This window comes from Pan paniscus, chromosome 5, assembly GCF_029289425.2.
Source record: "Pan paniscus chromosome 5, NHGRI_mPanPan1-v2.0_pri, whole genome shotgun sequence".
Taxonomy (NCBI): Eukaryota; Metazoa; Chordata; class Mammalia; order Primates; family Hominidae; genus Pan; species Pan paniscus.
Genome location: NC_073254.2, coordinates 174044307 through 174068033, shown reverse-complemented (window position 1 = coordinate 174068033; position 23727 = coordinate 174044307). Strand labels below are relative to the sequence as shown.

General features: G+C 36.6%; 1 protein-coding gene across 5 annotated transcripts in view; it reads right to left on the bottom strand.

Moving 5' to 3' along the window:
* The window catches only part of OPRM1 (opioid receptor mu 1), a 142339-nt gene that overhangs the window by 76223 nt on the left and 42389 nt on the right, over window positions 1-23727 (bottom strand). For 4 of the 5 annotated variants that reach the window (XM_063605524.1, XM_055114255.2, XM_008963882.5 and 1 more), the window contains exon 1: window positions 4035-4870. In XM_063605524.1, the coding sequence (XP_063461594.1) occupies window positions 4035-4324 (290 nt within the window). In that variant the 5' untranslated portion in view covers window positions 4325-4870. Of the gene's footprint in view, window positions 1-4034; window positions 4871-23727 lie in introns of those variants that run through there. The other variant, XM_034963113.3, reaches the window with a different exon arrangement.

Below are 23727 nucleotides of genomic sequence, written 5' to 3'. Positions count from 1 at the left end.
TAGTTTCTATATGGAAAATAGCACTTAAAGTTCAAATTGTAATAGGTACCAGGAGCTCTCCCTTACTAAGTGAAAGGCATGCAATTAAGTTAGTATTTTTTAATGTAAGCCATTAAATTGAGAACTGAATTTTATTTAGTGTTTTTCACTTTAAATCCATCCTCTAATTAGGATATTTTGTGGGTTTTAAAAAAGTGAATTTTATTAATATTTGAGCTTTCTAAATAAACTATTATCTTTTTATTTTATGAAAATTACTAATGATCATATTTAGTGATATATGCATTCAAATTGATTCAAATATATATGTGTGTGTGTGTGAATTTATATATATATACACACACACATATATATCCTTATATTAGATAAAACATTATTGTTCACTAATTTGTAGCTGCCTAAATCTGGACTAAGTTTAAAAGCTTATACTTCTGTTTCAATCAAGTATAACTGATCATTTTAAAATTTAAACCTGAATCAAATATTTAGTATATAGAACAAGTATAAGCTCACAGGACTTTTTCTAAAATCAGAAATACTTGTTAGGAAGGAGAAATGACAATAACATCTTGCACATATTTAAATGCTCTTCTCTGATAGTTATATTGAGAATTTATCTAACCACATTAAGAAATAATCTTAAAAATGAAGGTACTATTACTTGGCACTCTTCATTGGAAATTTACTGGAAGGATGGTTTACGCAGCCCACAGAAATCTCAAAGTTTCTAGCCCTCCACTTTTCAACAGTGTCTGTACATACCATGTTCATAGCTACATGAACAAACCTTGGAAAAAGAATTTCCCAACATAAACACATCTGGGATTATATTAGTTTTTGCAGTTATGGGTAATTCTATAGTTTGGTTCAGTTATTAAATATTTTCCCAAAAGTGAAACATCTCTGGTGGCTGTTACTTTTTGTTTTGATTTTTTTTCTTTACAGTTCTTGACAATGAAATACTATCATCCCATTTTAAGTAATTGCTACTTTTTGTAGTATTTTTATCATATTTTCTAAAATCTTTGTGATAATTTTCATAAGGTTATTCTCCAAGCATTATTTTTCTTTAAAACCAAAAAAGCTTTCAGGTGATGGTTACTGATAACATTTTTATCACTTAACATCTGGACTTAAAATCTTTAGAACATATTACAGTTTCTCCTTTCCTCCCTTGTATTCCTTAGAGCAGCCCTGTTTAAGAATCTCATTTAAGTTATACTACTTAATAATGTTGTTGATGAGGGGATGATGATGATGGTGTTACAAACAGAACCAAAGAGTTAATCACAGCATCCATGTTAGCAGTTATTTTTGTTGTTGTTGTTGCCATAGTCATCTGAGTCTCATGATTCACTCAATGTACTAAAACATTTTAATAAATATTACCTTAATATAATCAGAAAACTGCAACTACTTGATCATTCAATAGCATTTGTTGAATTTTAAATAGGGAAGGAAGTGAATATTTCTCCTCAATACTTAATAGATGCAACATTATATCCAGCATTTTAGCAAGGACAATACATCCCTGAACTGATCATTTTGTAGTTTAAACACTGCAGCCTGGAGACAGTCAGTTAAATGTTCTCAGCTAAATAGACATACTTGCTTCAATCCCCAGATGCTTTCCCTGTCGCTTCATCTGTCACTAACTTGCCCATTTTTCTGTTTCACAGTCACATTCCAAGAGGGTTACCTAACCCTGCGATTAAAACCCAGCCTGCCACAGGTGGGTGTTTGGGATGACCTTTCAAATAGTACTGCATTTTGTAAGAACTTTCAGTACCGAGAATAAAGCATAATAACATGTTCTCAGTAAGATGCACCGTCACCATGTTTCTCCAAGTCAACAAGAGGCCAGAGGTAATGCCTTTAAAACTAACTCACCCAACCAGCAACCTCTTCTACACTGGAATAAGACCAATCTGCTCATTTCACAGCCAGTTGCCACTCTATTGGCTCTCTCTGTATTGCAAAGCATAAACTAAAGGGTAGAAAAATGAGGAAGGAAAATATCAAGAAGCAATAAAAGGGAATAAAATATTATGTTTCAGATGGCAGGATTCCTAGATGCTTTGGTAATTTTTGTTTCATGCTATTTTCCTTCAGGATTTCACACAGAATTTGGGGATAATTTGTTATTCCCAAGTTATTATTGCTATATCAACCCACTCTGTCAACCTAATAGTTGAATTAACTCAAATCATGATTTGCCAGCACAATAAAAAAAAAATTATTTTAGCTAGGAGAGATTTAGTGGCACTGAATTAATGAACTATCTGTTCTTAGAGAAAATAATTTACATTTTCTGTGCCTCAGTTTATTTACTTAGCATAGATAATCTCTAGAGTCCCTTCTAGCTTGATTAGTTTATGATTCTATGAATTTCTTTTAGAAAAAATGAGAAACATATTTTCCCTTCGCAAAACAGGCCTTTAATTATAACTTTTATTGTCATAACTGCAAAATTAAACTTGGTTTTTAATCTTCAATGTGAATCATTGTATTGAATTACTTAAAGTAAATGTTTTTAAAAATAAATACTTCCATCGATCTTCTTGCATTTTTCCTTCTGTTGTTAGCCTTCCTCTCAATAGATGGTGCTCTTTTCTTACAGACAATACTTATCTTATTCCTCATCAAAAGATCAGGGAAATTAGCTTTACTCTTTAAAAATCATTAATTAAAGAAATCAGACAGATGAGTAGAAAGAATTGCTTATAAGCAATTTGCAGCACCTGGGTAATGAAAGCATACTAGAGAGAGCAATTGTTAAATGATTTAAGAGCTCCGCTGAAACCTGCAATACTTGCTGAATAGGTGAAACAAATATTGTAACTAAATATGAAAATTCCATGTTCCCTATATACACATACCCCTGGTTAAAAAAAAAAAACCTCGAATTAGGAACTATTTTAAAGTGTTAAAATATTTATCTTCTTTAACAAAAACAGATATATGGCATTTCACATTCACATGTAGTATTTGAATATACACATCAACACCAACACAATCAATATCAATCTCAGTCAATACTGAGAGCTTCCACACTCTGCCAAATATACCAGGAACATCTGGGTAAACAGAAAGTGGACTACAACTCTTTTGAATTAATTTTACTTGATAAGAACACTTTGTCTAGAGCACCCATCACAACTTCCTGTATAAGAGTTTCTGCAGTTTCTAATGTGGAATTATGATGCTTTTGGTCACTCCTAATTAGCTCCAACTTGTGAAGGCATTGAAATACAGCCATGTCCTGCGGTTCTCCTGAACAAACCTACCCATTCCAGATGCAGTTTGTGACTTAGGCGATCTGAAGCTACTAACGGCAAACTGGTCTAGGCAACACATTTGTCATGTTTGTTATAACAGAGGAAAACTGTCATGGAGAGATGCTAGGAAAACTTCCTCTACCTAGTGTTGCCTCAGGATGAAAGGAAGAGTTGGGTAAGGGCTGCTATGGCAGGGGAGAAGAAAGGGTGGGGTTGTGATACAGGGAAGTACTAAACCAGCAGGAGTAGGAAAGTTGCCAAGGTCCATCTCAAAACAATTGAGAAGACTTGAGACTGCTCCCCGCGCCACACGCACACACACTGGCCCCAACCAAATTTGGGAAAGCTAACTAGAATTTCTCTCCCATTATTCACAACTTACTCTTTCCATAGCTCCTGCAGAGGGACTGAGTGTAGGACTCTGCCAAGAGCCCTCTTTGCTCAGTATTAGGAAGCGCTCCAAGTCTATGCTATAGCTTCCCCCCGCCCCCCACCCCTAGACATTTGTAGCTTTTACCAAAGCAACTTCTCTGCTCCTGAAATTTTGAATTCTTTCTTTATCAGTTGAGGAAAAAACAGAAAAGTAGGTTTTCTCATAGAAATAACAATCACTGTCCGTGGTCGCCTCCAGAGTCCCCCCAGTTTACCTCCCCTCTTTCATCCTCTCGCCCAACATTGAGCCTTGGGAGTTAGGTGTCTCTTTGTACCCCCTTAAGCCGCTGAACCCTCCGCTCGGAGCCCTGGCGCTTTCCTTACCTGACAATCACATACATGACCAGGAAGTTTCCGAAGAGCCCCACCACGCACACGATGGAGTAGAGGGCCATGATCGTGATGGCCGTGATCATGGAGGGACTGCCGGTCGGAGGGCACAGGCTGTCTCTCCCGCCCAGGTCGGTGCGGTTCGGACCGCATGGGTCGGACAGGTTGCCATCTAAGTGGGACAAGTTGACCCAGGAACCGGGGCTGGGTGCTGGGGAGCAACTTGAGTACGCCAAGGCATCAGTGCAATTGCTGGCGTTCGCGGGGACAGCGCTGCTGTCCATGGTACTGACGGCCGGGCGGGCACCGCTGTGCGAGGTAGCCAGGAGCGCCGAGACTTTTCGGGTTCCAAGCGCCTCAGCCGCTTCCTTTCGCCGCTGCCACAGCTCCTGCTATTTCTTACAGAAACCAGTCCTGGCTGAGACAGAGAGGAGCGTCAGGCGGAGGGGACCGAGCTGAGCATCTGACATTCTCCTCTGCGTATAGCCCCCTCCCACCTTAGTAGTTCACAGAGGCTCATCACCTGCCCCGCACCGCTGCAGGAAGGGAGGGTGGGCCATGCGGGATTCGGAGGCTGGAAGGGAGGGAGGAGGGAAAAGGGGTGGATTTTGCGCAAAGCGATCCAAGGAGTAGGTCTTTTCACTGGGCACTCTTCTGTGCAAACACATCTAAAGGAGGGAGATGGAGAGAAGGGTTGGGGAGAGAGAGAGAGTTAGTCTTTGGTAGCAGTGAAAAATAAGAAAGGGGGCTAATATCACTCAATTTTCCAGCGCCTTTTTCTCCTTAAAATCTGGCAGGGAATACATTGGCTTGATGAAACCCTAACAGCCCTAAACCCCAATGCTCTTCCATCCCTACTGCCAATTTTGATTATTTAGGAATGGGGGACACACAATTTTCTTTTGCAGTCCTTGTTGCCTCCGTTGCCTACATCTAAGAAAAGGTAATAATATTTCTCCAATTTTCTTCCCTACAAACCTGTTGGGAACAACAGCGATCCTTTATTTTCTGAAAAAGAAATGAGAAACAAATAAACTTTTGTGCAGAAAACCTGTTCCTCATTTTCCCCAATTTCTAGGGTGAAGCTCTGTTTGCCTCTGATTTTGTTTCAGTGGGTAGGAGGCATAAGAAGTGGTTAAAGAAATCAGAAGGTTGTGGCATCCAGTAAAGTCAACTAAAGATAATGTTGATCTTTCACATCTTAAATCTCATAGACCTGTTTGGAATTGTTTATCTTTTTTATCTGAAGACTTCCTCGATAGACATATGTTTCTGAGAAGAAGGTTGTTAAAACAAAACAAAATTTGCATTCAGTCTGTTTTCTAGTGTAAAAATTCTAGGAAAAGCCACATAATATATGGAATTAGAGTGGCCTACAACAAGATCCTTGAGAAACATGGATACGTTTTTGAATTTTATACCTTACTTCTAAGTCCACGCGTGCTTCTATTTTAGAAATGAATTTGTAAATACCAAGAGTAAGTTCTTGGTCTTTTTTTTTCTCTAAAGTTAACACCAATTCTGAAGTAATTCTCATTTCTGTACATGTATATATCTGTGCATGTATATATCTTTTAACCATAAACATTGAAAATACATGTCCCCAGTTGGTCTTGAAAAATTCACTGCAATCTCAGGGAGCAGGGAGGGAAGATCTTGAAAGGAACATTTAATTCCAATATTATTTTTTGGCATTTATCTTAGAAACAGATAACTCATAGGTAAACTCTATTAATCATAGGCTATTTTGCCAATGTTCACTATTATTTTTATCGTCTTACATTAAAGCATATAATTTACACAATAAAATGTTACAGAGATTTCCTAGAGACTAACAAAAATACCTTAAAACATATTCTTCCATGAACTAATGTAACAATTCTCTTATATTGAGCTGAAATCTGTCTGCCTGCATTCAGTTCTTTTGTGCTTAGCTCATGTGGAAGACAAGACACAGTATAATAATTCCTGACCTTGGAGTCAAATCATTTTATAAATCAGCTTTGTAACTTTGTAGCTGTATGAGTTTGGGCATGTTACTTTACCCTACAGGATGACAGTCTTCTCATTACTTAAAAAAAGGCGAGGGTAGGCTAATAATATTCACCTCATATGTCTGTTAGCAGGATTAAATGAGTATACATTGCAATAGTAGTTGCTTAATAAGTGATAACTCCTTACCACTATATTTCATATATTTGAAATCAACTGAGTATTCTCTTTTGCAAGTTAAACATTAGCATCATTCAGTTGTTTCTTATAAGATGTAGTTCTGAGTCCTTTCAGTGGCCTTGCTGTTCATCTATTCTCATTATAGTTTGTCTATCTGCTCTGAAACTACAGTTCCAGTGTTAAAAATAATGACCTAAATTTGCCCTGACCAAAAAACAACAACAAAAAAAGAAACTAAGCCAGATTATAAACTTTATCTTTCTACCAGTACAATGAAAGTCCCATTTTTTTTTTTTTTAGTTTTATTTTTTGGTCACGTTGTTCTCTTGACTCTCCTTAGGTTTACCAATGACAAAATTTCCTAAACACAATCCAAGCCAGTTCCACAAATACTAAAGATCTGCTTTGGACCAGGTGCTGTGATAGGAGCTGGAGTTTAAAAAGATGGATACAATAGTGTTTGATTACAGAAACTTTCTTCTTATGCCTGGTGAATCATATGTTTCATCTCCTATAAATTTATAGTTGCTTTGGAGGGAGCTCAGTACAACACTATAGATTTTTTTACTTTTAAGTTACATCTTGTTAGATCCAATTCATGATTCTTATCCACCAAGATCTTTTGGAATGGTGATTCTGTCATCTTTTGTATGCATTTTTTAATACACTTTATTTACTCTCCTAGCTTTGTACTCTGTAATAAGGTTCCTAAGGGAGGTCTGCTCACTAAGACAGTACTTAATACATAGTGGACTCCCTCCCTCACTCTCTGTGTTTCTTTCTATATTAAATATATATGAATATGCATGTGCATAATATTTGAATTCAGTTGAAAAAATGATTAGCATATATTTTATGCCATTATACCCAGATAATGGCATAAATATATGCAATCTGGGTGATAAATAAAATAATATAAAAATAAAACAATCTGGGTGATTTTTTTAATGACACAGTTTGAAAATAAAACATCTTTATGGGAAAACCTTAATGAAGACGTTTTGTCCTTTTTGACTCAATATAGTCTGTCAACCAACCAGGACTTAAATGTATAGACTTATGGACTAGCCATATGCCTTTTCTTCTAGAATTACAGGCAAAGAGCAACCCCATTCCCATTGCCCATTTCTAGAAACAGTTGTTTTTTTATTCTGTTTTATAGAAAAATGCAATTACTCTCTAGAGCAGGACTTGAACTTTGTGCTTCATATTCTCAGCTGAGATTGATTTTTTTGTTTTCTATTGGTCTTTATCATCTTTCAGTGAGGATAGTTATTATCCTTCTATTTTGAATATAGAATATTCTGGTTATCATTGCATGTCCTTCCTTAAGTTGTTTAACATTTATATCTTGGTATCTTCCACCCATTTAATATACAATTCAGGAAGCTGCAGAACAAATTTAATTTTCTTTCAAATATATTGACAGTCTTGAGAAACCTAGAGAAAAACTGTTTCAGAAATAATAAATTAATACCACTTAATATGTAGTATAAAAGCACCTCAATTTCAAGTTTTTATTATTTCAGCGTTTCCCTATGGTATATTCCCTGTTTCCTCCATAATTGTTCATTTCCTACTCAATTGGTCTGAAGTCTGTTGTGAAAGTTCAAGTCTCTCATAAAAGGAGATGGACTGCAAATAAATGAGTCAATTTATTACAAACATAATTATTTCATACAGTATTGATCCCAAATACATCTTTTATTTCATTGAGCCTTAATATGTAATTTGTACAATAGAAATATCTGTCTTTTTGTTGATGCTTCTTGCTTAGCCCAGGCTTTCTATTCGAAGCAAGAATAATTTATTATCTATCCATTTAGACTGAACATTGCTATCAAACCCATATCATGCAACATTTTTCACAAAAATTATTTGTTTCAAAGCAACGTATTTATTCATAGCATGGATGAATCCCAGGAAAGTGCTAAAAGTCACTTCTCTTCTTTGAATTTCAACATCTATTGGCTTAGTTATTCATAGAATTGCCTTCATCCTACACTTACTTTAATAGCTTAGTCCTGATTCTGTTGAGAGTGGCTGTTAATGGAACACATGATTAATGGCTATTAATGAGGAACACAAACATAAATACTATGCAGGAAACAATTACAGTGGTTTGAAGCTCAGAAAAATGGGACATCCAAGGTTTCATTGGAGGAACATTTTATGTATTTGTTTATAGATATTTTCTATGTTATGTAACTTTTAAATGGGCATAGCTAATGAGAATGCAAATGCATTGTGATACAATATTATCCTTGATCACTGGATTGTTGCATACATATCAAGTAAAATGGAATAGGCACTCTTTATTTGCATGGTAAAAAAATAAGTAAATGAAAGCAAAAAACTCCTCACACCAACTTCTACCCAATAAACCTAAAACAAAGCCATCTAGAATAAAGTGGATGAAAGCCCCGGACTTTTGATTAAAAAAAAAAGCAGTTCAAAATCCAGTCTCAACTATTTACTTCCTTGTGACTTACTAAATTACTTATACTTCCTGATATTTGGTTTCCTTTTCTGTAAAATAAAAATATGAGAATCAACTTCAAAGAGGGTTTATAGGATTACACACATATGAAAGAATTTATCCTTTGTTGTTTGGCTTTTTATATCCTGTTGTATGTGGCCTAGAAATTAGCAAGAAGAATTATTATAAATAATACACTATATTTAACTGTACAGAATCGTCCTTAAAGGACCTGATTCTTTTAAGGGCCTGAAGGTAGTATCTAGGGTCCAACTAAATCAACTCTTGAAAATTTATCCAAAAACAACTAGTTTAAATGAAACATAAGCCTAAATGTCTTTCTAAAATCTGGAACCTCATTTCTATTCTAGTCTTGCTCTTCAATTTCCAGTTACAGAGGTTTGCCATTACCCTAGTACAGCCCCTTATCACTTTGTAATAGATAAACAGTTGTCAGATGTTTCAGTCTCAGGACTCTTTACACATTTTTAAATTATTGAGGATCCAAAAAGCTTTTCTTATTTAGGTTATCTTTATCACAGTCTATCACTTCAGAAATTAAAACTGAGAGCTCTATAAAAACATTTATCATTATATTTTATTTTATTTATTTATTTATTTTAAAACAGAGTCTCACTCTGTCGCCCAGGCTGGAGTGCAGTGGCGCGATCTCAGCTCGCTGCAAGCTCCACCTCCCGAGTTCACGCCTTTCTCCCGCCTCAGCCTCCTGCGTAGCTGGGACTACAGGCGCCCGCCACCAAACTCAGCTAATTTTGTTTTTGTATTTTTAGTAGAGACGCGGTTTCACCGTGTTAGCCAGGATGGTCTCGATCTCCTGACCTCGTCATCTGCCTGCCTCGGCCTCCCAAAGTGCTGGGATTACAGGCGTGAGCCACCGCGCCTGGCCTCAGTCATTCTTTAAATAAAAATAGTGATCCACGGAAAAAGTGGTTAGTTTAGTTCACAGCTCAAACAGGCAACATGCGCTTTTCTTTGGGACAAGCATTCTACTTTAGTTTGTGGCAGAAGCTTCATGTGTCCTTCCCATTTCATCATACACAGATTTAAAGAGATGTACTCAAGGGCCAAGATTTAATACAATTAATACATTTTACTGATCCATTAATTATATTTTTAAAAGTGGAACTTCTTTCGTGTTTTTCTTCTGTGAGTGCACGTCTGTGAAGAGTACAGTGACTCTTAGTATGCCATGGGGTTACTGTCTCGATTCCTGCTAAGGTATTAGCAGTTGAACTCATGATTGCTTATGCCCCATTCGTGCAAAAATACAATATAGTGAAAAAGCCATTTAACTTTCTAGAATTATTAAAATTTTTTTGACCTTGTTGATCCATGGAAAGAGTCTTAGAGACCCCACAAATCCACAGACCACACTTTCAGAAGCACTGATTTAGGTCATCATAAAAATGTCTCAGCTTCTTTCTTTTGTTTCCTTTTACTCCATTGAACATTTGTATCAGTGCCATATAAATCTTTCTAAAATCACTTCTTGAGCAAATCACTCTTTTGCATTATAGCCTTCAATACTCACAAAAAAAGTGTATTAACCTGCATTCTTATCTCTGTACAACTCTCTGTGCTTCCTTTCACTTGATTTTTTCTCTCATCCTCCCCTCCCTGAACTTCATGCTCCAAGGGTCACAGAGAAAGCAGTGGGGTAGTAGCACTTTTCCAGCGCTTTAATTCCACTTTCAAACCCTTGCACATCTGCCTTTGTATAAAAGACTCTCGTTGGTGTTAATACCATGGGACTATTCCATTTTCATTAAAAACTGGCACTTTATTCATGTTTTCATCTCTAACCCAAGGCCTGCCTTCAACTTTCTCTCTGTTTTTCACAGCTTCCCTTTCTCCTCCTCCACACTTTAAAATCTGGCCTTTATTTCCAAGGACTTTAGGGACTTTCATAATGTTAAACCTATTGGTGTTTTAGTCTTTATTTTACAGCATCTCTTATCTCTCTCTCTTCCATAACTTTATTTTTAAAAATTACTTTCCCACCCTGACAATTTCTTTTGGTTTATCTTAATGCTTTCTTCTTCCTTTGCTTGCATTTTAAATGTTGATGTTTTCCAGCATTCTCTCTATTAACCTTTTCAGCATATTCTTAAGTAATCTCAAATCATTCTTGTCTTGATTTTAACCTATATGCTGACAGATCCAACCTACATCTCTAGCTGTGTTGTTTCTCTAAAGCTTCAGATTCTAATATAGATAAGTTTGGTAGACATTTCCACTTAAATAACTCATGAGCACTGGAAATACAACATGCCCAAAGCATTTTCACCTTCCTATCCAAACATAGTTCTCTTAATGGCATCACCATCTCCTGAGTTCCTCAAGGCAAAAATCTGGCAGCCTTCCTTGGCCTTCTAGGTAGGCAGCACTGTTCAGTGGTTAGAAATGTGAACTCTGGACTGGGTGAGGTGGCTCATGCCTGTAATCCCAGCATTTGAGAGTCAGAGGTGGGAGGATTACTTGAACCCAGGAGTTTGAGACCAGCTTGGGCAACATAGCAGAATCCCATCTCTACAAAAACAAAAAATTATCCAAGTGTTGTGGTGCATGCCTGTAATCCTAGCTACTCGGTAGGCTGAGGTGGGAGGATCACTTGAGCCCAGGAGGTTGAGGCTTCAGTAAGCTATGATTGTGCCACTGCACTCCAGCCTGGGTGATAGAGAGAGATCCTGTCTCTAAAAACAATTTTAAAAGAAGTATAAATTCTCATGCCCCATTTCTTGCTAAAATCTTGTTTAAATCACAGGCAATTGGTGTGACAATGAACAACTTAATCAGCTGGTTGATGGCCTGATTTTTTCATTTGTAAAAGTGAGTTTCCATAGTGCTTACTTTATAAGACTTTTATGGGTGTTAAATGAGCTTCGTTAATAAAGCACTTACAAGAGTCCTTGGCACAGTATGCATCATACAAATTTTTGTTAAAGAAAATCATAGACTGCTCTCGCCGCCTTTCCCACATTCAACTACCACGATTGTTGACTCTACCTTTTGGTATCATTTTTGTTGTTCAGACTTTCATGGCTCACACAGAGTTGTAGAGTGAGCTCTTAACTGATCTATCTTCCTACATGTTCATCCTATACACTGTAGCCAAAAAGAGATTAAAAGAATGGAAATCAGACTGTGCCCCTGCTGATCATGCTTGTTGGCTCCCCATAATGTATAGGATAAAGTTAAACATCCTGACATCTAAGGTCCTTGAGGACAAACCCTTCTAGCTGCATTTCTGGATACTCACCGTTTGCTCCTAGCTCACCATGAATCCTCAACAGCTTATAATTCCCTGTACTTGCCATGCTCTTTCTTCTCTGTTTTTGCTCATTTTTTTTTCCTCTAGCAAACAGTAGATATTTAATAAACGTTTTATTTTTATTATTTTTTTTTTCCGAGACGGAGTCTCACTCTGTCACCCAGGCTGGAGTGCAATGGCGCGATCTCGGCTCACTGCAATCTCCGCCTCCCAAGTTCAAGCGATTCTCTTGCCTCAGCCTCGCTAGTACGTGGAATTACAGGCATGCACGACCATGCCCAGCTAATTTTTTTTTTTTTTTTGTATTTTTAGTAGAGATGGGGTTTCACCATTTTGGTCAGTCTGGCCTTGAACTCCTGACCTCAAAAGATCTGCCCGCCTCGGTCTCTCAAAGTGCCAGGATTACAGGCTTGAGCCACCGCACCCAGCCAATAAACATTTCTTGACTCACTGTAAGGCACTGGTTCTGTTGACATTATAGACTGGCAGTTATAGAATATAGCAGCTCCTCAGTCTTTTCTGTAGCAACTGGTTGCCAGGAGAGTAGTGTAGACTCCATGGTTTGGTGCATTCTAGACATATGCAACAGAGTAGCTCAGAACTTAATGACCTGTGCCAAACAATTAATTGATAATTTTCTCTTTAAGCACTTTTAGTAAAATAATAATTTAAAATTGTCCAAATACCAATATTTTATATTAACAGTAAGATATTGCATTTTTGAAATGAGATTTATAGAAATGTGAACTACTCACAGAGCTTTTGATGAGATTAAACTACATAGAAAATTTTATTTTTTTAATTGTTTTAAATGTAAAATTAAACTTCCACGGTAACCTTAGAATTAACTTACACTTAGATTCTTTGTGGCTGAAATTTCTGCTTCTTATCTTGGATTATATAGTCTAGGCTTCATTTGCATCCATTTGCAGGTTCAGAGAGCAGTACTAATGTAACTTGTCTTTGTATTTATCTGTTCTGTGACTGCTTTCGTGTAAGAACAATGAAAGCAGTCCATGTATTTTAATGGTGTTTATCACTCTCGATCCTTCTCAGCTTCATAGAATGTTTCCTCTTTTCAGTGAAGAGATTGCCAAAATTGATATAGAACAAGGTCTGTTACCCAAATTTCTTCTCTAATCTCTCTGTATTTTTAGTAGAGATGGGGTTTCACCATGCTGGTCAGTCTGGTCTCGACTAGACTGTCTTTCTTCTCTAATCTCTCTGTACTTTCCAAATCTTATAGGGGAAAATACAAAAAAAATTTTTGTGTACTAAAAATTAATTTGCTACTGGGAAAGTCAACTGCATTTATTTGGTGAATATTTTCTATTACTCTGTTTTTTTTTTTAGCTTATAATTTTACTTGTTTTCTCCTCATTTCCCTTGAAAGTGTCCAAGCACACAGTAAGACTATTGATTAAGGTAAATTGATGCTTTGAAGTTCATTCTTAATTATACCTTACTATAAAATGTTTAAATTCTTAAAGAGACAGACATAGTCCTGTTTTGAATCTTTAAAATTTTTCTGGGCATAAAAGAAAAGTTCTAAAATCCCCAGTGTCCCCACCATGCCTGTCTTTTTATTTTCTTAATCAAGTTTTAGAACCTCAAGAGCAAAAACCAGGATTTACCCTTCTTCATAAACGTATTAATATATCCTCTTCTTAAACGTAAATGCACACCAAGGGGAGACTCTCACAAGTCTACAGTATGTCAGGTATTCTACTAATTTTTAAGGAAACAGACCTGAATAGAATATACATGGGTACATGACTAAACATTTCCTGATAGGAGGCTACAGAATTATTAATGATAGCCCATCGTGTTAGTCCATTCTCAGGCTGCTAATAAAACATATCTGAGACTGGGTAATTTTTAAAGGAAAGAGGACTCACAGTTCAACATGGCTTGGGAGGCCTCAAAAAACTTAAAATCGTGGCAGAAGGGGAAGCAAACATGTCCTTCTTCACATGGCAGCAGCAAGGAGAAGTGGAGAGCAAACGGGGAAAAAACCTCCTATAAAACCATCAGATCTCATGATAACTCATTCACTACCATGAGAACAGCATGGAGGTAACTGCCCCCAGGATTCAATAAGCTCCCACTGGGTCCTTCCCATGACATGTGGGGATTATGGAAACTACAATTCAAGATGAGATTTGGGTCGGGACACAGCCAAACCATATCATCCAACATATGTTTAGAAAATCTCATCTGGAAATGTGCTTCCTTGTATATTAACATATCCTTTAATATAGCTGCAAGTGTTTAAGTCTTTATTTTTTGAGGATAGAATTGGTTTTTTTTTTAAATATTAAAGCTAAGTTTATGCATTGTACTCATATTATTTTATTTGTGGTTTAAAGAAAGACATTCAGCTTTAGTGTATGTGAATGAAATTTCTTTTCAAAAAATAGGTTTATGAATTTTTTGAAGGCAATTTCAAGATTAGTCCTGAACCAGCAAGTTTTTCTAGAAACAGATAATCTTACAAAATGACCATTTTAAAAGACTGCTTTCATTTATTCATATTCTAGAGTGTTTAGTTTTTTTTAAAGGAAACATTTAATTTGTTGTCACATTGCTCATATACTACTTTACAAAATGTCAGTCTTACGTATATCCAAAGATTTTAAAGGCAGATCAGAGTTTAAAGGGGGCACTGTTTAATATATGAATCTGTATTTGAACTTAGCAAAGCCCCATGGAAGAGACACAGAGACCCCTACAAGAGAAGGGCTACTGATAAGCTAGACCAAATAAGATAATAATATTGGATTTCTGGTGAAGCAAGATGGCAGAATAAAAGGCTCCAGCAATTGTCCCCCTGATAAGAACACCAGTTTAACAACTATCTACACAAAAAAGTACCTCATAAGAACCAAAAATCAGGTAAGCACTCACAGCACTTGGTTTTAAGTTCATATCACTGAAAGAGAAAGAGACACTGAAAGGGTAGGAAAAACAGTCTTGAATCACCAACACCATTCCTCCTCCATTCCCCAGCAGTGGGTGGGCAGTCTATGGAGAGTGTTTCTGTGTGCTAGGTAGAGGGAGATTGCAGCATTTGTGACACATTGAACTCAGTGCTGTCCTATTATAACAGAAAACAGAACCGGACCAACTCAGTTGATGCCTGCCCATGGAGGGAGCATTTAACCCAGCCCTAGCCAGAGGGGAATCACTAATCCCAGTGGTCTGAACTTGAGTTCCTGCAAGCCTCACCACTGTGGGCTAAAGGGCACTGGGGCCTTAAATAAACTCGAAAGACTATCTAGGCCACAAAGACTGCAACTTCTAGGCAAGTCCTAGTGCTGAACGTGGCCAGTAGACAGTGGACTATAGGAGCATGTGGTGGCTAATGGAGAGCTGGCCTCACCCCTCCCCTAGCCCCAGGCTGCACAGCTCACAGCTCCAAGAGAGATCCCTTTTCTCCACTCTACGAGAGGAGAAGGAAGAGTGGGGAGGACTTCGTGTTGCATCTTGAATCTCAGCCACAGCAGGATATGGCCCCAGTCAGACTTATGAGGCTCTCTTTTCAGGCCGTAGCTCCTAGATGACATCTCTAGACACACCCTGGGCCAGAAGGGAACCTGCTGTCTTCAAGGGAAGAACCCAGTCCTGGAAAAATTTACCACTTGCTAATGAAGAGCCCTTGGGCCCTGAATAACCAGCAGCAATACTCAGGTACTATGTCGAGGGCCTTGAGTAAGACTGGAAACTTGATGGCTTCAAGTGAGACTCAGCAGGTTCCCAGCCATGGTAACTATGGGGTAAGACTCCTTCCACTTAAGAAAAGTGGCTGGGGGAGGGGGAAGCAAAGGGGACTTTGTCTTGCACCTTAGATACCAGCTTGGCCACAGTGGGGTAGAGTACTTAGTAGGTTCATGGGGTTCTAGGACTTGGCTCTTGCATGGCATTTCTGGGCCTGCCTTGGGCTAGAGGATAGCCCACTACTCTGAAGAGTGAGTCCCAGGCAAGGTAGCATTCATGACAAGCTGACTGAAGAGCCTTTGGGGCTTAAGGGAACAGCAGGGTAGTCTGGCAGTACTCCCCATGGGCCAGTAGTGGCTCTGGCCACAGGGTGAAACTCCTCTGCCTTTGGAAAGAAAAAGGAAAAGTGGGAAGGACTGCATTTTGTGGTTTGAGTACTACCTCAGCCACAGTACAATAGAATACCAGATAGAGTTCTAAGGTTTTTGACTCTAGAACGTGGCTCTTGGACAACATCTCTGCACATGCCCAGGGCCTGAGAGGAACTTGTCATACTGAAGGGAAGGACACAGGCCTGGTTGGCTTTGCCACCTGCTGATTGAAGAGCCCCAAGTCCTGTGTGAACATAGGCCACAGCCAGGGAATGGTTATAGCAGGTCTTGAGTAAGACCCAGTGCTGTGTTGGCTTGAGGGCTGACCCAGCAGAGTCCTAGTAGTGGTGGTCTCAAGGGTGCTTGTGTCACACCACCGCCAGCTCCACATGGCTCAGAACAGAGAGAGAGGCTCCATTTGTTTTGGAGAAAGTAACAGGAAAAACAAACAAACAAACAAGAAACACAAGAGTCTCTACCTGGTAATTCAGATAAGTTTTCCAGATCTTGTCAAAGACCATCAAAGTGGTCCCTCAATGAATGTGCAAGAACCACAGCATTACTGGGGTTGAGGTGCTCCCTAAAGCAGATACATCTTAGATTAGAACACCCAAGTTATTTTGAATATCTGGAAAGCCTTCCCAAGATGGACAGATACAAATACAAACAAGACCAGGCTGAAAAGACTACCATACATACCTAACTCTTCAATGCTCAAACACAGACAAACATCTACAAGTATCAAGACAATCCAAGAAAATATGACCCCACTAAATGAACTAAATAAGCCACCAGGGACTATTCCTGGAGAAACAAAGATATGTGACATATCAGACAAATTATTTAAAATAGCTATGTTGGAGAAACTGAAGCAAATTCAATGTAATGCAGAAAAGAAATTCAGAATTCTATCAGATAAATTTAACAGAGATTAAAAATAATTAAAAATAATAAAACAGAAATTATAGAGATGAAAAATGCAACTGACATACTGAAGAATACATCACAGTCTTTTAATAACAGAATTGATGAAGCAGAAGAAAGAATTAGTGAGCTCGAAGACAGGCTATTTGATAATACAGTCAGTGGAGACAAAAGAATAAAGAATAAAAAACAATGAAACAAAGAAGCACACTTACAGGATCTAGCAAACAGCCCTCAAATGGGCAAATCTAAGAGTTATTGGCCTTAAAGAGGAAGTAGAGAATGAGATTAGGGTAGAAAGTTTATTCAAAGGGATAATGACAGAGAACTTCCCAAACCTAGAGAAAGATAGCAATATTTAAGTATAAGACGCTTATAGAACAGTAAGCAGATTTAATCTAAAGAAGACTACTTCAAGGCATTTAATAATCAAACTCCCAAATGTCAAAGGTAAAGAAAGGATCCTAAAAGCAGCAATAAAAAGGAAACAAACAACATACAATTTAGCTCTAATATGTCTGGTGGGCAGCCTTTTCAGTGGAAACTTTACAGGCCAGGAGAGAGTGGCATGACATATTTAAAGTGCTGAAAGAAAAAAAAACATTTACCCTATTTCTGCATCAGATATACTTTAAACATGAAGGAGAAATAAAGACTTTCCCAGACAAACAAAAGCTGAGTATTTCATCAACACCAGACCTGTCCTACAAGAAATGCTAAAGGGAGTACTTCAATCAGTAAGAAAAGGACATTAATGAACAAAAAGAAATCATCTGAAGGTACAAAACTCACTGGTGATAGTAAGTACACAGAAACCCACAGAATATTATAACATTATAACTTTAGTATGTAATCTAAACTTACCTTAAGTAGAAGGAATAAATAACAAACCAATAAAAAATAATAACTACAGCAACTTTTCAAGACATAAGCAGTACAATAAGATATAAATAGAAACAACAAAATGTTAAAAAGTAGGGGGACAAAGTTAAGGTTTAGAGTTTTTTGGGTTTTTTTACCTGCTTGTTTGTTTATGCAAAAAGTGCTAAATTGTTTTCAGGTTAAAATAATGAGTTACAAGATAGTATTTGCAGGCCTCGTGGTAACATAACACCTCCCCAAAATACACAGGATACACAAAAAATAGAAAGCAACAAACAAAACCATATAACCAGAGGAAATTACCTTCACTGAAAGGCAGATAGAATGGAAAAAAGAAGGAAGATAAGACCACAAAACAACCAGATAACAAATAACCAAATGGGAGGAATACTTGCTTACTTATCAATAATAAAATTCAATGTAAATGTACTAAACTCTCCAATCAAAATATAAAGAGTAGCTGAATGGATGAAAAATAAAGACCCATTGATCTGTTGCCTAAAATAAACACAGTTTACCTATAAAGATACATATACACTGACAATAAAAAGATAGAAAAAGATATTCCATGTCAATGGAAACCAAAAAAGAGCAGGAGTAACTAACTATACTTGTATCAGACAAAATAGATTTCAAGACAAAAGCTACAAGGAGAGACAAAGAAGGTTACTATATAATGATAAAGGGGTCACTTCAGCAAGCAGATATAACAATTTCAAATACATTTGCACCCAACATTGGGCACCCTGATATATAAAGCAAGTATTATGAGAGCTAAAGAGAAAGATAGGTCCCAATACAATAATAGCTGGAGACTTTAAAAGCCAACTTTCAACATTAAACAGATCTTCCAGACAGAAAATCAACAGAGACTTCACACTTAATCTGCACTACAGACCAAATGGACTTAATACAGAACATTTCATGAAACAGCTACAGAATACACATTCTTCTCCTAAGCACGTGAAGCATTCTCAAGGATGGACCATAAACATTAATGTTTAAAACATTCAACAAAATTAAATATCAAGCATCTCCTCTGATCACAATGGAATAAAACTGGAAATCAATATCAAGAGGAATTTTGGAAACTGTTCAAACACATGGAAATTAAACAATATATTCCTGAATGACCAATGAGTTAATGAAGAAATTAAGGAGGAGATTGAAAAAATTCTTGAAACAAATGATAATGGAAACACAACATACCAAAACCTGTGGGATATAGCCAAAGCAGTACTAAGAGGGAAGTCTGTAGCTATTAAGTGCCTACATTAAAAAAAAACTTCAAATAAGCAACATAATAATGCATCTTAAAGAATTAGGAAAGCAAAAACAAACTGAAGATAAAATTAGTAGAAGAAAAGAAATAAAAAAAATCAGGGCAGAAATAAATGAAACTGAAATGTAAAAAACAATACAAAAAGATGAACAAAACAAAAAATGAGATTTTTGAAAATATAAACAAAATTGACAAACCTTTAGCCAGACTAACTAAGAAAAAAAGAGGGAAGATCCAAATAAATAAAAGTCAATAATGAAAAAGAAGACATTAGAACTGATACTACAGAAATTCAAAGGATAATTAGTGGCTACTATGAGCAGCTATATGCCAAGAAATAGGAAAATCTAGAGGAGATTGACAATTCTTGGACACATACAACCTACCAAGATTGAACCATGAAGAAATCCAAAACCTTAACAAACCAATAACAGATAATGAGACAGAAGCCAGAATAAAGTTCTCCCGGTAAAGAAAAGCCCAGGACCTAGTGGCTTCATTACTGAATTTTACCAAACATTGAAAGAAGAACTAATGCCAATCCTACTAAAACTATTCTGAAAAATAGAGGAGTAGGGAATACTATCAAACTCATTCTATGAGGCCAATATTACCCTGATACCAAAACAGGACAAAGACACAGCAAAAAAAGAAAACTATAGGCCAAGACCTCTGATGAACACTGATGCAAAAATCCTCAAGAAAATACCAGCAACCTGAATTCAACAATATATTAAAAAGATAATTCATCATGACCAAGTGGGATTTATCCCTGGGATTCAAAGCATACACAAATCAATCAATGTGATACATCGTATCAACAGAATGAAGGCCAAAAACCATAGGATCATATCAATTGATACTGAAAAAAGCATTTGATAAAATTCAATATTCCTTCATAATAAAAACCCTCAAAAACTGGGGCTAGAAGGAACATACCTCGACATAATAAAAGCTATATATGACAAACCCCCAGTTATTATCATACCAAATGGGGAAAAACTAAAAGCCTTTCCTCTAAGATCAGAAGCATGGCAGGGATGCTCATTTTCACCACTGTTATTTAACATAGTACTGGAAGTACTTGGTAGAGCAATCAGACAAGAGAAAGAAAGTGCATCCAAACTGGAAAAAAAGAAGTCAAATTATCCTTGTTTACAGATTATATGATCTTATATTTGGAAAACTCTAAGGACTGAATCAAAAAACAATTAGAACGCATCAACAAATTTAGTAAAGTTTCATGATACAAAATCAACATACAAAAATCAGTAGCACTTCTGTATGTCAAAAGTAAACAATCTGAAAAAGAAATCAAGAAAGTAATTCCATTTACAATAGCCACAAGTAAAATTAAATACCTAGGAGTTAAATTAACCAAAGAAGTGACAGATGTCTATAGTGAAAACTATAAAAAAAAGTAATAAAAGAAATGTAAAAGGACACTAAAAAATTGAAAAATATTCCATTTTCATGTATTGGAAGAATCAATATTGTTAAAATGTCCATACTACTGAAATCAATCTACAAATTTAATGTAATTTCCATCAAAATCCCAATGACATTCTTCACAGAAAGAGACAAAATCGTCCTAAGATTTATGTGAAACCACAGAAGACCCAGAATAGCAAAAGCTCTCCGGAGCAAGAAGAACAAAACTGGAAGAATCACATTACCTGACTTCAAATTGTACTACAGAGCTAAAGTAACCAAAACAGCATGGTACTGGCATAAAAACAGACACATAGACCAGTGGAACAGAATAGAGAACCCAGAAACAAATCTACACACTTACAGTGAACTCAGTTTTTTACAAAGGTGTCAAGAACATACATTGGGAGAAAGACAGTCTCTTCAATAAATGGTGCTGGGAAAACTGGATATCCATATGCAGAAGAATGAAACTAGACCCTTATCTCTCACCATATACAAAAATCAAATCAAAATGAATTAAAGACTTTAAGTCCTCAAACTATGAATCTACTACCAGAAAACATTGGGGAAACTTTCAAGGACGTTGGTCTGAGCAAAAATTTATTGAGTAATACCCCACAAGCACAAGAAACCAAAGCAAAAATGGACAAATGGAATCATGTCAAGTTTAAAAGCTTCTTCACAGCAAAATAAACAATCAACAAACTGAAGAGACAACCTATAGAATGGAGAAAATATTTGCAAACTACCTATCTCACAAGAGATTAATAAACAGAATATATAGGGAGGTCAAACAACACTATAGGAATAAAATCTAATAATCTGATTTTTAAAATGGTCGAAAGAATTGATTAGATGTTTCTCCAAAGAAGATATGCAAATGGCAAGCAGGCATATGAAAAGATGCTCACCATCATTGATCATCAGAGAAATGCAAATCAAAACTACACTGAGATATCATCTCACTCCAGTTAAAATGGCTTATATCCAAAGGACAATATATCCAAAGGCAATAACAAATGCTGGTGAGGATGTGGAGAAAGGCAACCCTCATAAACTGTTGGTAGAAATGTAAATTAGTACAACCAGTTTGAAAGTTCCTCAAAAACCTAAAAATAGAGCTACCTCATGGTCCAGCAATCCCACTGCTGGGTATGTATTCCAAAGAAAGGAAATCAGTATGCCAAAGAGATAGCAGCACTCCAATGTTTATTGCAGTACTGTTCCCAATAGTCAAAATTTGGAAGAAACCTTGTGTCCATCAACAGAAGAATGGATAAAGAAAATGTAGTATTTATATATATTAGAGTACTATTCAGCCATAAAAAAAGAGTGATACTGTCATTTGCAACAACATGGATGGAACTGGAGGTTATTATGCTAAGTGAAATAAGCCAGACACAGAAAGAAAAAGTTCACAAGTTCTCACTTATTTGCGTAATCTAAAAATCAAAACGATTGGACTCATGGAGATAGAGAGTAGAAGAATGATTTCCAGAGGCTGGGAAAGGTAGTCAGAGGGTATGGGGAGGTGGGTATACTCAGTGGGTAAAAAAAAAAAAAAAAAAAAAAAAAATCATTAGAAAGATTGTATAAGACCTATTATTAGATAGCACAGAAGGGGCAAGAGCCCCCAAGGCTGTGGGGAGCAGGCCAGGCCCCTGCACTGGAAGGAAGGGCGGAAGCCACGGGACGTGGAGCACAGGCTCTTCTCTTCTTCAGGAAATTACTCCAGGATTTGAATAATCACAGGAGATTCACCAGAGGATTTTATACACTTGGGCTGTGGCAGCAGACTAATTACACCACAGCACCAGGCTAAAGAAGAAAACTCACATGATCATATCAATAGATGCAGAAAAAGCATCTAACAGAACCAGCTCTCATTCACGATCAGAACTCTCAGCAAACTAGTGATAGAGGGGAACTTACTCAGGTTGATAAAGAACATGTACAAAAATCTTTCAGCTAACATCGTACTTAATGGTAAGAAATTGAAGCTTTCCCACTAAGATAAGGAGCAAGGCAAGGACGTCTCCTTTCACCAACCCTTTTCAACATCATATTTATCATATTTATTGGAAGTCCTAGCTAATGCAGTAAGACAAGAAAAGGAAGTAAAAAGTATACAGATTGGGAAGAAGAAGAAAAAAATAGAACTGCCTTTGTTTGCAGATGACATGATTGTCTATGTAGAAAATCTCAGAGTTGACCAAAAAAAAAAAAAAAAAAAAAAAAAAACCCTCCTGGAGCTAATAAGCAAGTATAACAAGGTGGCAAAAATGATTGATATACAAAAGTTAATTGCTTTCCTATATGCCAGCAACAAATAAATGGGATTTGAAATTAAAAACAAATTCCCATTTACAATAGTTCTCCCAAGTTAAATACTTAGGCATAAAGCTAACGAAAATATATAAGACCTTTATGAGGGAATTTATAAAACTCTGATGAAGAAATTAAAAGCTAAATAAATAGAGAAAGATTCCATGTTTATGGATAGGAAGACTCAATATTATCAAAACATCACTTCTTCCCAACTTGATGTATAGATCCAAGGCAGACCCAAACAAAATCCCAGAAATAATTTCCTGAATATCAACAAACTGATTTTTAAGTTTATAGGGACAGGAAAAAGACCCAGTATAGCAAACATAATATTGAAGAAGCACAAAGTTGGAGGACTGTCACTATCCGACTTCAAGACTTACTATAAAGCTACAGTAATAAAGACAGTGTGGTATCTGCAAAAGAATAGAAAAATAGAACAAGGGAACAGAACAGAGAGCACAGGTATAGATCCATATAAATACTATCAACTGATTTTTGATAAAGGAGCAAAGGGAATACAGTGGAGAAAAGTAAGTTTTCAACAAATGGTGCTGAACAATGGGATGTTCACACGCAAAAAGATGAATCTAGACATAGACCTTAAACTCTTCACAAACATCAGCTCAAAATGGATTACAGACGGAAATGTAAAATGCTAAACTATAAAACTCCTAGAATATAGCATAGAAGAAAATCTAGATGACCTTGGGTTTGAGCTGAATATTTTAGATCCAACATCAAAGGCATGATCGATGAAGGAAATAATCGATAAGCTGTACTTCATTAAATTAAAAACATTTACT